The 12,063-nt window shown below is 41.6% G+C and overlaps 1 protein-coding gene across 2 annotated transcripts; it reads right to left on the bottom strand.

The window, feature by feature from the left end:
• Positions 1 to 45: 45 nt before the first annotated feature.
• LOC129824087 (biliverdin reductase A-like) lies at positions 46 to 11,846 on the bottom strand. 2 transcript variants are annotated; one of them, XM_055883401.1, is made up of 7 exons: positions 11,340 to 11,846; positions 10,585 to 10,709; positions 8,530 to 8,649; positions 5,659 to 5,756; positions 4,556 to 4,663; positions 3,421 to 3,589; positions 46 to 3,231 (listed from the first exon to the last, which is right to left on the bottom strand). In XM_055883401.1, exons 2-7 carry the CDS (start codon positions 10,701 to 10,703, stop codon positions 2,958 to 2,960), a joined length of 888 nt encoding a protein of 295 aa, XP_055739376.1. In that variant the 5' UTR covers positions 10,704 to 10,709; positions 11,340 to 11,846; the 3' UTR covers positions 46 to 2,957. The 2 variants fall into 2 exon arrangements, with proteins under 2 accessions (XP_055739376.1, XP_055739375.1); XM_055883400.1 differs by having other exon boundaries at positions 11,344 to 11,534.
• Between the last annotated feature and the right edge of the window lie 217 nt (positions 11,847 to 12,063).

Below are 12,063 nucleotides of genomic sequence, written 5' to 3'. Positions count from 1 at the left end.
AAACTGCAAATGATCAATGTTATTGCAAATTATACAGTACACACATTATTAAAACATTCAGGCATTTTAATTCAATATAACAGTACAATTCTCCCTCAAACTGTTAAATATAATTTTCTCTACATATAAATTGCTAATAACACTAGTGACACCCAGTTAAAGTGGCCAAACTGCACTCACTGGGCAGTGAATACTTGTGTGACATGGTAGACATATACATCATTAGATGGGACTGACATGAATGGATAAGGGAGAGGGAACTGAGCAGGCCAAGGCACAAATTCAGTTTGTCAGCATCCCAGAATTAAGTAGAACACGTATTATATTGTATGGTGAACAGCTTGTTTTGAGATCCTTGAAATACTGGTTTGAAACAAAGAAAAAGGAAAGGAAGCGTATTGCACAAACTACAACTAAGGCAACAAGCTAGTGAATGATTTAGTGCTAAAACCAGGGAAGCAGTGTGAAGTCATGATGCGGTCCAAAAATTCCATCCCACCTCAGCAGGCTGAAATTCCAGACATTACAAAAACATCAAGTTAACTGCAATGCCCCTTTAATCAAACACTGAAATATGTCCTCCGGTGATTTTTGAACTTGTACTGTTGAAAAGCAAAATCCCATGTATAAATACAATAAAGTACACAAACTAAAGATTAGAAAAAAAGAGCAAAACAGTGGTTTTTAGACAACTGCAAACGTCAAGAAGTAGGGCATTCAAAGAGTCGGTCTGATGGGAATCCGTGATGTCATCGGCCTCCCCCTTGCTTGAGGAACAATAGAGGAGAAAGAGAACAAAAGAGGAAAGGCCCACCCCCCACTTGTGCCATGTCAGAACTTGCCTGGACCACCTATTGAGATATGCCTTTTGTTATGTAAATCAGGTGTTAAATTAGGTAAAAAGGAGGCTGGATTGCTACTTTAAAACAACTAAAAAGATGTGTCAATTGCAGTCCACTGACAAATGTTGTAGTTTCAGTGTAAATATCACACTTTCACCTGCCAGAGCTATCTGAGATATAATTTACCTGAGGTATCATGCCTATTGTACGTTGTTAATGATTTGAACGTGTAGGTCGTCATTGTAAATAAGAATTTGTTCTTAACTGACTTGCCTAGTTAATTAAAGGTTAAATAAAAAAATAAATGCATCGATCAGTATGTCACTGTTTTGCCTTACACTTCTGTCTGCACAATAGCTATACAACATGTCAATATTAAAATGTCATATGAGATAAGTAAAGCACACCAGCCAATGATAAAGCACCATGAGCTGTGATCAACCACAGAAATGTTACAGTACATTCACCTGTAATGTAGATTAACTTCAATAAGTAACCATGCAAACATCAAACTATATAACAACTGACCTTCCATCAATGTTAAGATGTACTTAAACCTAACCCTAAGATAATAAGCTGACATGCCTTAGGCTGAGTTTACACAGGCAGCCCATTATCTCCCTCACCAACTTTAAGCGTCAGCTGTCAGAGCAGCTAACCGATCGCTGCAGATGTACACAGCCCATCTGTAAATAGCCCATCCAACCAACTACCTACCTCATCCCCATATTTGTTTTTCTGCTCTTTTGCACACCAGTATTTCTACTTGCACATCCTCATCTACACATATATCACTGCAATGTAAATTGCTAAATTGTAATTACTTCGCCACTATTGGCCTCCTTACTTCATTTGCACACACTGTATACAGATGTTTCTATTGTTATTGACTGTATGTTTGTTTATCCCATGTGTAACTCTGTTGTTGTTTTTTGTCGCACTGCTTTGTTTTATCTTGGCCAGGTCGCAGTTGTAAATGAGAACTTGTTCTCAACTGGCCTACCTGGTTAAATAAAGGTGAAATAAAATAAAACAATTAAAAATGTCTAATTGGGGGGCCTCCCGAATGGCGCAGTGGTCTAAGGCTGTGCCACTAAAGATTCTGGGTTCAAGCACAAGCTCTGTCGCAGCTGGGAGGCTCATGGGGCAGCACACAATTGGCCCAGCGGCGTCCGGGTTAGGGAGGGTTTGTCTGATCGCGCAATAGCGACTCCTGTGGCGGGCCGGGCGCAGTGCAAGCTGACATGGTCGCCAGATGTACGGTGTTTCCTCCGACACATTGGTGCGGCTGGCTTCCGGGTTGGATGGCATTGTATCAAGAAGCAGTGCGGCTTGGTTGGGTCGTGTTTCGGAGGACCCGAGTCCGTACGGGAGTTGCAGCGATGAGACAAGACTGTAACTACTACCAATTGGATACCACGAAATTGGGGAGAAATAAGGGGTGAAAAATACAACAATAAAAAAAGTCTAATTCTGAAAAAGATTGATGTGAAAATATCTAATGTGATTGGGTAGCCAGGAAATGTTTGACCAAACTTCTTGCTCAGGTCAAATTCTACAGTACGCCACATCCACGGATGTTAGCTTCTTTTCCGCAATGAGTCAAGATCGGAGTACCTCCCCAGCGAGAAAACACGTGGGTAAAGTGGCATTTTGAAAATGTGTCATTGGCTAGAGATGATCCGCTTATTACTTTGTTTTGTACAACACCCCTCATTTTGACGTCACCACAAACGACGGCAGTCTCAGACTGAAGTATATAGCAAACATAGAGCAGTGGAAGAATTCAGTTTGAGTCGTCAGGCAAGATCAAAAGACCAATTAGTGGAAAAAATATCAGAATTGGGCTGCTGTGTAAATGCAGCCTCAAACCAATTTGTTTCGGAAACACATAAAATACCTTAACATTTCAAAGATGCGCCGAGCGTATGTCTACAGTACAGCATGTTACAGTAGCTTTACTGTAGAAGGCTTATGGATGGATCTTGTGCGCTTGGACATCCACCAGTAGGTTAAGCGTTGAAAAATTCTGGAAAACCTGGGAATTTTGGGAAAGTTACTGTAATTTTTCAACCCTCGGTAGGCTGCTGGGGTCCCTGGGTAGGCTGCTGGTTTCTAGGCGTCCTGGGCTGAGCCCTGCAGGCTCAGCTGCTGGATGCGGTCGGCCAGCTCTAGACAGTGGAGGACCCTGCAGCGCTCTGCATGGAGCTGGTCACGGGGCACCTGGCCCAGCAGCTTCTGACTGAAGAGCACCAAGTCCTGCATAAAGATACCCACCGGCTCCCTGGTGGCTGGGGGCAGCTGGGTGATGGTGCATGAGTCAAAGCGGAAGTTGATGTCTTTGGCCCTAGGCAGCCCGGGAGCCCACTCCTCAATCCACGTGAGAGGCCTGTATTAAATCCATAATAGAATAGATAGAGGGGTATAGTTAACCCAACGTTTCAGCGTGGACTACCAGTATTTCTAGATGTAATAAAGGCAATTACGTTTTGTACTGGCAGAATAGCTAGGTTTGAGATGTTGTGAAAGGACTTATCTGATATGACTACATTATTCCAATGGAGTACAGAGTACATACTTCTGCTCTTTGGTTATGAGTTGAGCGGTCATCTTCATGTACTTGTTCTCCTGGTCTTCCTCCATGCTGGCAGCGGTGACAGACAGCTCTCCAAACAGATCGACCAGCCAGGTGAGCCGGGCGATGCCACTGAAAGCTGGAAAACCAAATCCCGTCTTCAGAGGACCTCCTATTGTGAGACACACAGGAAAACTACAGTCAGAAGTAGTTGTAATGAGACATGTAATCCAATGGCTCATGTTAATCATCCTCTGCTCACATTATGTCCTTTGTATTGATTTTGTATTTCATCACATTCCGACAGTACATAAACTGGTGTGGTGCTGTTGCAGTATATGTCACCATTATGCATAAAATGAATGAACCATCGAAGTTCATCTCCCAACAGATGTTACATTTCATTTTGCGCTTGCTGCCTCTTACAGTCGAACTACGAAAACTGCCCTGACTCAAATTTAAGAGAAACTACTCCCTCTTGCTCCTCCATTCTCGCCACTAAGCTCCCACTTCCATTCTTGGTCAACAGACAGCTGCTATAAAATACTGTCTGTCATCTGAGGTTATGTGAAGCGTGTGGAGTTGATAACTAGGATTTATTATTCAATCATGGGTGCTTTAGGAGAAGTCCATTCATATGCATTAACTTGCTTCTTCCCCAGCGGACAGAGCTAGTCAACATCCCAAATGGCATCCTATTCCCTATGTAGCGCACTACTAATGACAAAAGTAGCACACTATGTAGGAAATACAGTACCATTTGACACACCTCTAGATTTCGTCAACAACACCCTTCTGTATTTCACACCAGAGACCAGCCTGCTTGCCTCACTCCACAGGCAGCCTCTCTTTCACATCAACCCCAACAAGTGTACTGTGGAGAATGAAAACACAACATTTCACAAGTCGCTTTGATGGGAGCCTTCATTATATCAAAAGCTCTGGAATGAAATATTCATCCCAAAGCCTGTTACCTGGATGATGCACATCAATTTGATACATGCTATGCAGTTAGTTTCTGTAGCAAATATTGTATTTGAGGTGATGTCTGTATCAGTAGTGCTGGGGCCCTCATGTATCACGGTTCTGTTTTCACCTGGCATTTGTGCTATATTCTCAATTCCAGTCTCCGTCTCACCTGTGAAGTGAAGGAATCCCTCCTCCAGCCTTTTCCCTGCTACGTCCTTCTTCAGCTGCTTGAAGTCGGCTGTCAGGAGTTCTATGTGCTCCTCATGCAGGACCACTCCTAGGAACATAGAAGCCATAGAACATTAAATACGTAGGTGATCAGTAGTTATTCAGATACACAGATCAGGGTTTCCATTAGCCGGTAATAGCCCGGCTTTTTGGCCATCCCAAAGAATATGAAAAGCCAATAAATAAAATTGTCCGGGAAAAAAAAAAAAATGAATTGTGAAATAATGCTTTTTATCCTATTCATTGATAAAAATACCAGTCGATGTAAATACATTTAACCAGTCATGCTTATTGGTCTATGCTTATCGCAGACAGCATACAGATACAGAGCCTAGTTTAAGCAGAAAATCTGTCAGACAGCGCAAGAGCTGCTGCTACAGCTCCTGTTTCTGCTGGAGTGAAATGTGCTTTTATAAGCCCAATCATTGCGCAACAATTCTAAAATGAAATTGCATGTTAAAAACAGTTTTGATGGTCGTGATTAAAAGGAGCTACTATTTTTATTTCTCAACTGGTAATTGAAGCGCGCCTCCCATTCATCATTCATGTGCAACAGTAGGCAGGCTTCAGCATGTCACACTTTACAATGTGAGCTGGAGGTAGTATGCATTTTGAAGACTTAATTGTGTGAAACCTGAATGTTTTACTTCATATTATGAGGCATGTCTTACCTCGCTTCAAAGTAGCCTAGCCAAAATCTAATTTCAATGCCATTGAAACCATTATGTTCTATTTGGCTTTTAAATCAACTTTCTTTCATTGTCCAGTGAGTTGCATGTACAGTATAAATATGAATTACCATAATATAATGTGATTTCTGTCATTCTGAGCACTGTGTGTAGATGCCCTAATCTTGTTACACACCCAATGCATATGGGGCCGTTAAATTCCTCAAATGTCCTGTCAATTAAAATGCTGCCGGCCACATTTTCCAAACGGAAACCCTGACACAGATACACGTCTACTACATCATCATGACCATGTCATCAAGACTTCACCATGTCTTCTCTATAAAATATCTTCCAATGATTCTGTCCAGCTCACCTTTTTCCTGAGCCAGGTCCCAGAGGTCCACAGCAGTCTTGTGTGTCATGGCCATTGGATATTCCACACAGACATGCTTCCCTGCTGCCAGAAACATCCTATGGTCCGTTAGAACATGCAACATAGTATAGGAGAAATGTGTTTTTTTTTACAGTATCCAAGAAGGGTGTCCAAGAGACAGTGCTTAAACAGAACATAAATTCGATTTCAAAGACTGTCCTGTACTAGGGAGTTGCACAACTCAAATGTAACTTTGTAAACCAAACTGACCAGCAAGGGCTCCCGAGTGGCACAGCGGTCTAAGGCGCTGCATCTCAGTGCTAGAGGTGTCACTACAGACCTGGTTCGATTCCAGGCTGTATCACAACCAGCCCGTGATTGGGAGTCCCATAGGGCGGCGCACAATCGGCCCAGCATCGTCCAGGTTAGGGCTTAGCCGGGGTAGGCCGTCATTGTAAATAAGAATTTGTTCTTAACTGACTTGCCTGGTAAATAAAGTTTAAATAAAAAATATATATAAAAAAATAAGAGCCATTGGTCAATGTTTCAACAACCCATCATGTACAGAGTTGGGAAAACTTCACATTGACCGCTCTTAAAACATCTTGTAACTTTCTCAAAATGTTGCTTCAAATTAAATTGACAGAAAATAAGACAATGAAGTATCCTCTATGAAAAAGCTGTTCTCAATAACATTTCATGTCTTTTTTCCCTTTACAGTATGAAGGGCAGTACCTGCTGTTCCATTTAGACAATTAGCCTGGAACTGTCTACCGTGAAACATGATGGCCATGTTCTAAACACCCTCATTAACCAGCCTAAAATAACTCTCCATTCTTTAATAGCCCATCTCTGCCTCTCTGTACACTCTGTACATTTAGCAGTGAGAGGGAGAGTAAAAACCATAATTTCAGTGCGTTTTCGCTACAGTTCGCAGTCATAAAGAGAGCCATTAGAGAGCTGTAGCCTTGGTGGTCCTCTCCAGGGTTTGTACATCAAAACAGCTACACTGAAATGTTTCTTACAGAAGAAATATGAAATGCATATGCAGCATAAGCATGGTAGCAATTAAAAGGGTTTTTGAAAAATTAAAGGAGTCGCACACTCTAGGAGCTCAGATGCAATAATTTAATAACCAACGTTTCGACAGACAAGCTGTCTTCATTAGGGTATAATGACAAACACTGCGAGGTGACTAGTTTATATAGTGTCAAAGGACACACACAGGTGTCTGTAATCATGGCCAGGTGTGGCCTGATATCATTGGTTAATTCATATATTAAAATAGCATTCAAAAAAACATAAATGAATAGCATACGATCATAGATACAATTTGGCTACATAAGCCTATAAACATTTACAATAGCAAATTCACAATAATCACAAGTATGGCTTCAGATCAAAGTCTACGTTGAGACCGAAGGGAGCAAGGGTCTTTAAATTTAAGATCCAGGCAGCCTCTCGTTTTAACAATAAATTGTCGAGGTCAACCCCTCTCCTAGGGAGGGTGACATGTTTGATGCCAATATAACGTAGGGACAAAATCTAGTGGTTTGCTCCCAAAAAAGTGGGCCGCAACTGGGTAAGTCGAGTTTTTGCACCTAATGGTGCTACGATGCTCCGAGATTCGTACTTTAATTCACACTTTGTTTTACCCACCAAATGTTTACCACAAGGACAAGTTATAAGATAAATAACTGCCTTAGTGGAGCACGTGATAACACCATTGATTGGGATCTGTTTCCCTGTTTGGGGGTGTTTGAAGGATCTACATTTATAAGTGCCATTGCATTGAGCACAGCCATTACACTGGTAGTTTCCATCCAGTAGGGGCGCACATAGACATTGTGCGGGGATATCTTGGGGTGGTAAATCAGAGTTTACCGGTTGATCTCTGAGATTTCTGCACCGCGAGAATACGACCAAGGGAGGGTCCGAAAACACATTACCGATACTGTCATCGCATCTTAGAATGTGGCAATGTTTGTGAACGACTCCCTTAATTTGTTCAGAGCACTTTGAATAGCGGGTAGTAGAGCGCCAGAATGCTTCTTTTTGCGAGACTGACCTTGAAAAAGATCATGTCTCGGTTTGTTTTGAACTTTCTCAATGGCAGTATTAATCTGACCATTTTTGTACCCCCTCTCCTTGAATTTTCTTTACGTCTCAGCCATATTTCGGTCGAAATCTGATTGTTTTTTGGTTTTTTTGATACGACAGAATTGGCTGTAGAGCAAACTGTTTTTCAAGAGAAGTGGGTGACAAAAATGAAAAGGGAACAGTTTGAAAATGATGGTAAAATTATTAGACTAAAGGTGAGGACACAACAGTTCACCAGACAAGATTGAATCCAAACATTACACTGTTGATTGTATGTGGATTTTACATGTAATACAACATTGAATTTATTGTGTCACAATATGTCTCAATGTTGTATAATATATAGCTTATAAACTAGAACTGTTAAATCTAATCAAATTTTATTGGTCACATACACATATTTAGCTGATGTTATTCCGTAATAATTTAGCTGATGTTATTCCGTGTAGCGAAATGCTGGTGTTCCTAGCTCTAACAGTTTGTCTGAGGGTTTAGTAAATGGGCCAGGTTCAATGAATGGTTAATTAACGTACAGCTTTTACACCGAGATGGAGCCTCAGTGGACTAAGAAAGGAAACAGTGTACTGAGGATTGATACAGACAATATACGTGTTCTAGTGCTGACTCCTAGTGGTGATTTGTAACATGGTGAAAATATAGCTCTTGTGTAAGAGCATTTCAGATAGAAACAAAACTGACAAAGGGATAGCTAGACAACTACCACAGAGGACTATAATAGAGATATGGGGTCATTGAAAGAAAGCGTTTTACCTGATGTTTTCCTCATGGGCAGCGTTTTCGGTGCACACGAAAGCCACCTTTATGTCGTCCCGGCTCAGGGCATCTTCAACAGTGATTTGTTTCACTCCCTGTTGCTCCTCCAGAATCCTCCTATGAGAAGACAGCACCAGAGTCATATTCACTACTGAAAAAATGCTTTGAAATAGTCACAGGGTTTGCTACAGTATGCACGACTCAGCTGCTGAATCTGACGACAGTGACTATATATCTATTTCATATGTGCAGTGCAATTAACTTTGTTGCACTGCACATATGAAATAGATATATAGTCACTGTCGTCAGATTCAGCAGCTGAATACAGTGGGGCAAAAAGGTATTTAGTCAGCCACCAATTGTGCAAGTTCTCCCACTTAAAAAGATGAGAGAGGCCTGTAATTTTCATCATAGGTACACTTCAACTATGACAGATAAAATGAGGGGGACAAAATCCAGAAAATCACATTGTAGGATTTTTTATGAATTTATTTGCAAATTATGGTGGAAAATAAGTATTTGGTCACCTACAAACAAGCAAGATTTCTGGCTCTCACAGACCTATTACTTCTTCTTTAAGAGGCTCCTCTGTCCTCCACTCGTTACCTGTATTAATGGCACCTGTTTGAACTTGTTATCAGTATAAAAGACACCTGTCCACAACCTCAAACAGTCACACTCCAAACTCCACTATGGCCAAGACCAAAGAGCTTTCAAATGACACCAGAAACAAAATTGTAGACCTGCACCAGGCTGGGAAGACTGAATCTGCAATAGGTAAGCAGCTTGGTTTGAAGAAATCAACTGTGGGAGCAATTATTAGGAAATGGAAGACATACAAGACCACTGATAATCTCCCTCGATCTGGGGCTCCACGCAAGATCTCACCCCGTGGGGTCAAAATGATCACAAGAACGGTGAGCAAAAATCCCAGAACCACACGGGGGGACCTAGTGAATGGCCTGCAGAGAGCTGGGACCAAAGTAACAAAGCCTACCATCAGTAACACACTACGCCGCCAGGGACTCAAATCCTGCAGTGCCAGGCGTGTCCCCCTGCTTAAGCCAGTACATGTCCAGGCCCGTCTGAAGTTTGCTAGAGAGCATTTGGATGATGCAGAAGAAGATTGGGAGAATGTCATATGAAACCAAAATAGAACTTTTTGGTAAAAACTCAACTCGTCGTGTTTGGAGGACAAAGAATGCTGAGTTGCATCCAAAGAACACCATACCTACTGTGAAGCATGGGGGTGGAAACATCATGCTTTGGAGCTGTTTTTCTGCAAAGGGACCAGGACGACTGATCCGTGTAAAGGAAAGAATGAATGGGGCCATGTATCGTGAGATTTTGAGTGAAAACCTCCTTCCATCAGCAAGGGCATTGAATATGAAACGTGGCTGGGTCTTTCAGCATGACAATGATCCCAAACACACCGCCCGGGCAACGAAGGAGTGGCTTCGTAAGAAGCATTTCAAGATCCTGGAGTGGCCTAGCCAGTCTCCAGATCTCAACCCCATAGAAAATCTTTGGAGGGAGTTCAAAGTCCGTGTTGCCCAGCAACAGCCCCTAAACATCACTGCTCTAGAGGTGATCTGCATGGAGGAATGGGCCAAAATACCAGCAACAGTGTGTGAAATTGTCATTGTCTCTGTCAATGCCAACAAAGGGTATATAACAAAGTATTGAGATAAACTTTTGTTATTGACCAAATACTTATTTTCCACCATAATTTGCAAATAAATTAATGAAAAATCCTACAATGTGATTTTCTGGATTTTCTTTCCTCATTTTGTCTGTCATAGTTGAAGTGTACATATGATGAAAATTACAGGCCTCTCATCTTTTTAAGTGGGAGAACTTGCACAATTGGTGGCTGACTAAATACTTTTTTGCCCCACTATAAGCACTAGAAATCAAGGTATTTTTTCAGTGCGTGAATTTTACCATTGTTTTTTAACACCAGTTGTTCCTGCCAAAACCAGCACATGGACCTAGACACACTGATGTGCACAGTGTGTCCAAAAAACAATGAGATGAGTCTTGGTGCCTCACCTGGATATGAAGCCTTTGACACTGAGCTTCTCAGCTGCACTGGAGGGCAGAGGGGCTAGCATGTCCCTGATCCTCACAAAGCCTGCCGTCCCAATGCCAACCACCACTGAACCAAACATGTCTGACTGCAAAGAGACAGAGTCAGAGCTTATCAACTGTGCACTCTGCATAAAGACCCAAGACAAGTTCTGGACAGAGATTCTCAGGAACACAGCAATGTTTTTCTGTATAGTTTTGCTAGTTAAAAAATATGGCAACTGCCATCAATGGAGAATTTGACGATTCAAAATATTTATATGGATTAACTAAGTAAATCTGTTTTAAAACGGTTGGATCTGTCTGAATTTACAGAAGTGAAACATGGTTGTTGGGAAGGAAATAGTTAGAAAGAAACCACCATGTTTCACTTCTGTAAATTCAGATAGATCCAACAGTTTCCAACTCTTCACTTCCTATCAGTCAGAAAATGGTGCAGTGTCAGAAGTGCACTAGCTATTATGGCTGGGATGCACTGTGGGTGCTGATCATTACAAATACACATAAAAGGAACCCTCAGGTCCCCAATGCCTTACACAAAGTAACTTGAAACAAGACCAATGACCAGGAAATTCATAATTGACATAATAATGATAAGTATATAATCTAACATGACATCAACAATGTTGCAATGCAGGTAAAGATGCTGTCCTCGTTGAATGAATAGCTAGTTCCGTACTGAATTTAAACTGGTTTACATTCAAGCTTGATTTCCTTACCTACCCTTTTCTGAGTTGCCTTTGAAGACCCTTGTCTAGTTGAAGTGAATAAAATGCTTATGTTAAACAAAGTAATCGACGCTCTTGCCCTGGTGATATCACTTTCATAACGGGCTCACGTGGTTTTTTTGACTGCTTGCGTGTGACGTCCATAGAACGCGGTGATTGGTGAATCAAGTCTACTCACGTGATGGACGTCTCGTCGGAGGTTATGTAGTTTGATTTTTTTGTTATAAAACAAATACAGACCTGCTATAACACTAGGTAATGATGATATTTTCGTTCCTTTACATACAATGTCCACGAATGTTCATATGTATGTGTTTCTGTTCAAGCAAAATTTGTGATGGTTTATGCAACAATATATGGCGACTCCCATGGCAGCATGAATGTCCTCAGTCTAACTAAGGATGTTATCACATGGTCCCTTACAGACAATTATTTGTGAACTCAGTGCGGTTGGCTTAATTTTTTTGCAGTGTGAACAATCCAAAGGAACTCAGACCCCGAAACGAGCCTAAGTGAGAACATCACGAGAGGTTGTCTGGGTTCGGTTGGCTTGAATTCCGCGGTCCGGTTCCCTTTTCTAGGACATTGTGAACACAAAACTCCCCAGGTTCTCTTGTCATTATTCCCGCACTACACTGCTGCAACACCATTAACCCCTGTCATAGCCCCTCACATTAGTGCCACAAAATTCAGATTTTAGCTCAGATTATTTGTT

Source organism: Salvelinus fontinalis, chromosome 26, assembly GCF_029448725.1.
Source record: "Salvelinus fontinalis isolate EN_2023a chromosome 26, ASM2944872v1, whole genome shotgun sequence".
Classification (NCBI taxonomy): Eukaryota; Metazoa; Chordata; class Actinopteri; order Salmoniformes; family Salmonidae; genus Salvelinus; species Salvelinus fontinalis.
Note: the sequence above shows the minus strand (reverse complement) of the source record. Positions and strands in the feature narration are given on the sequence as shown.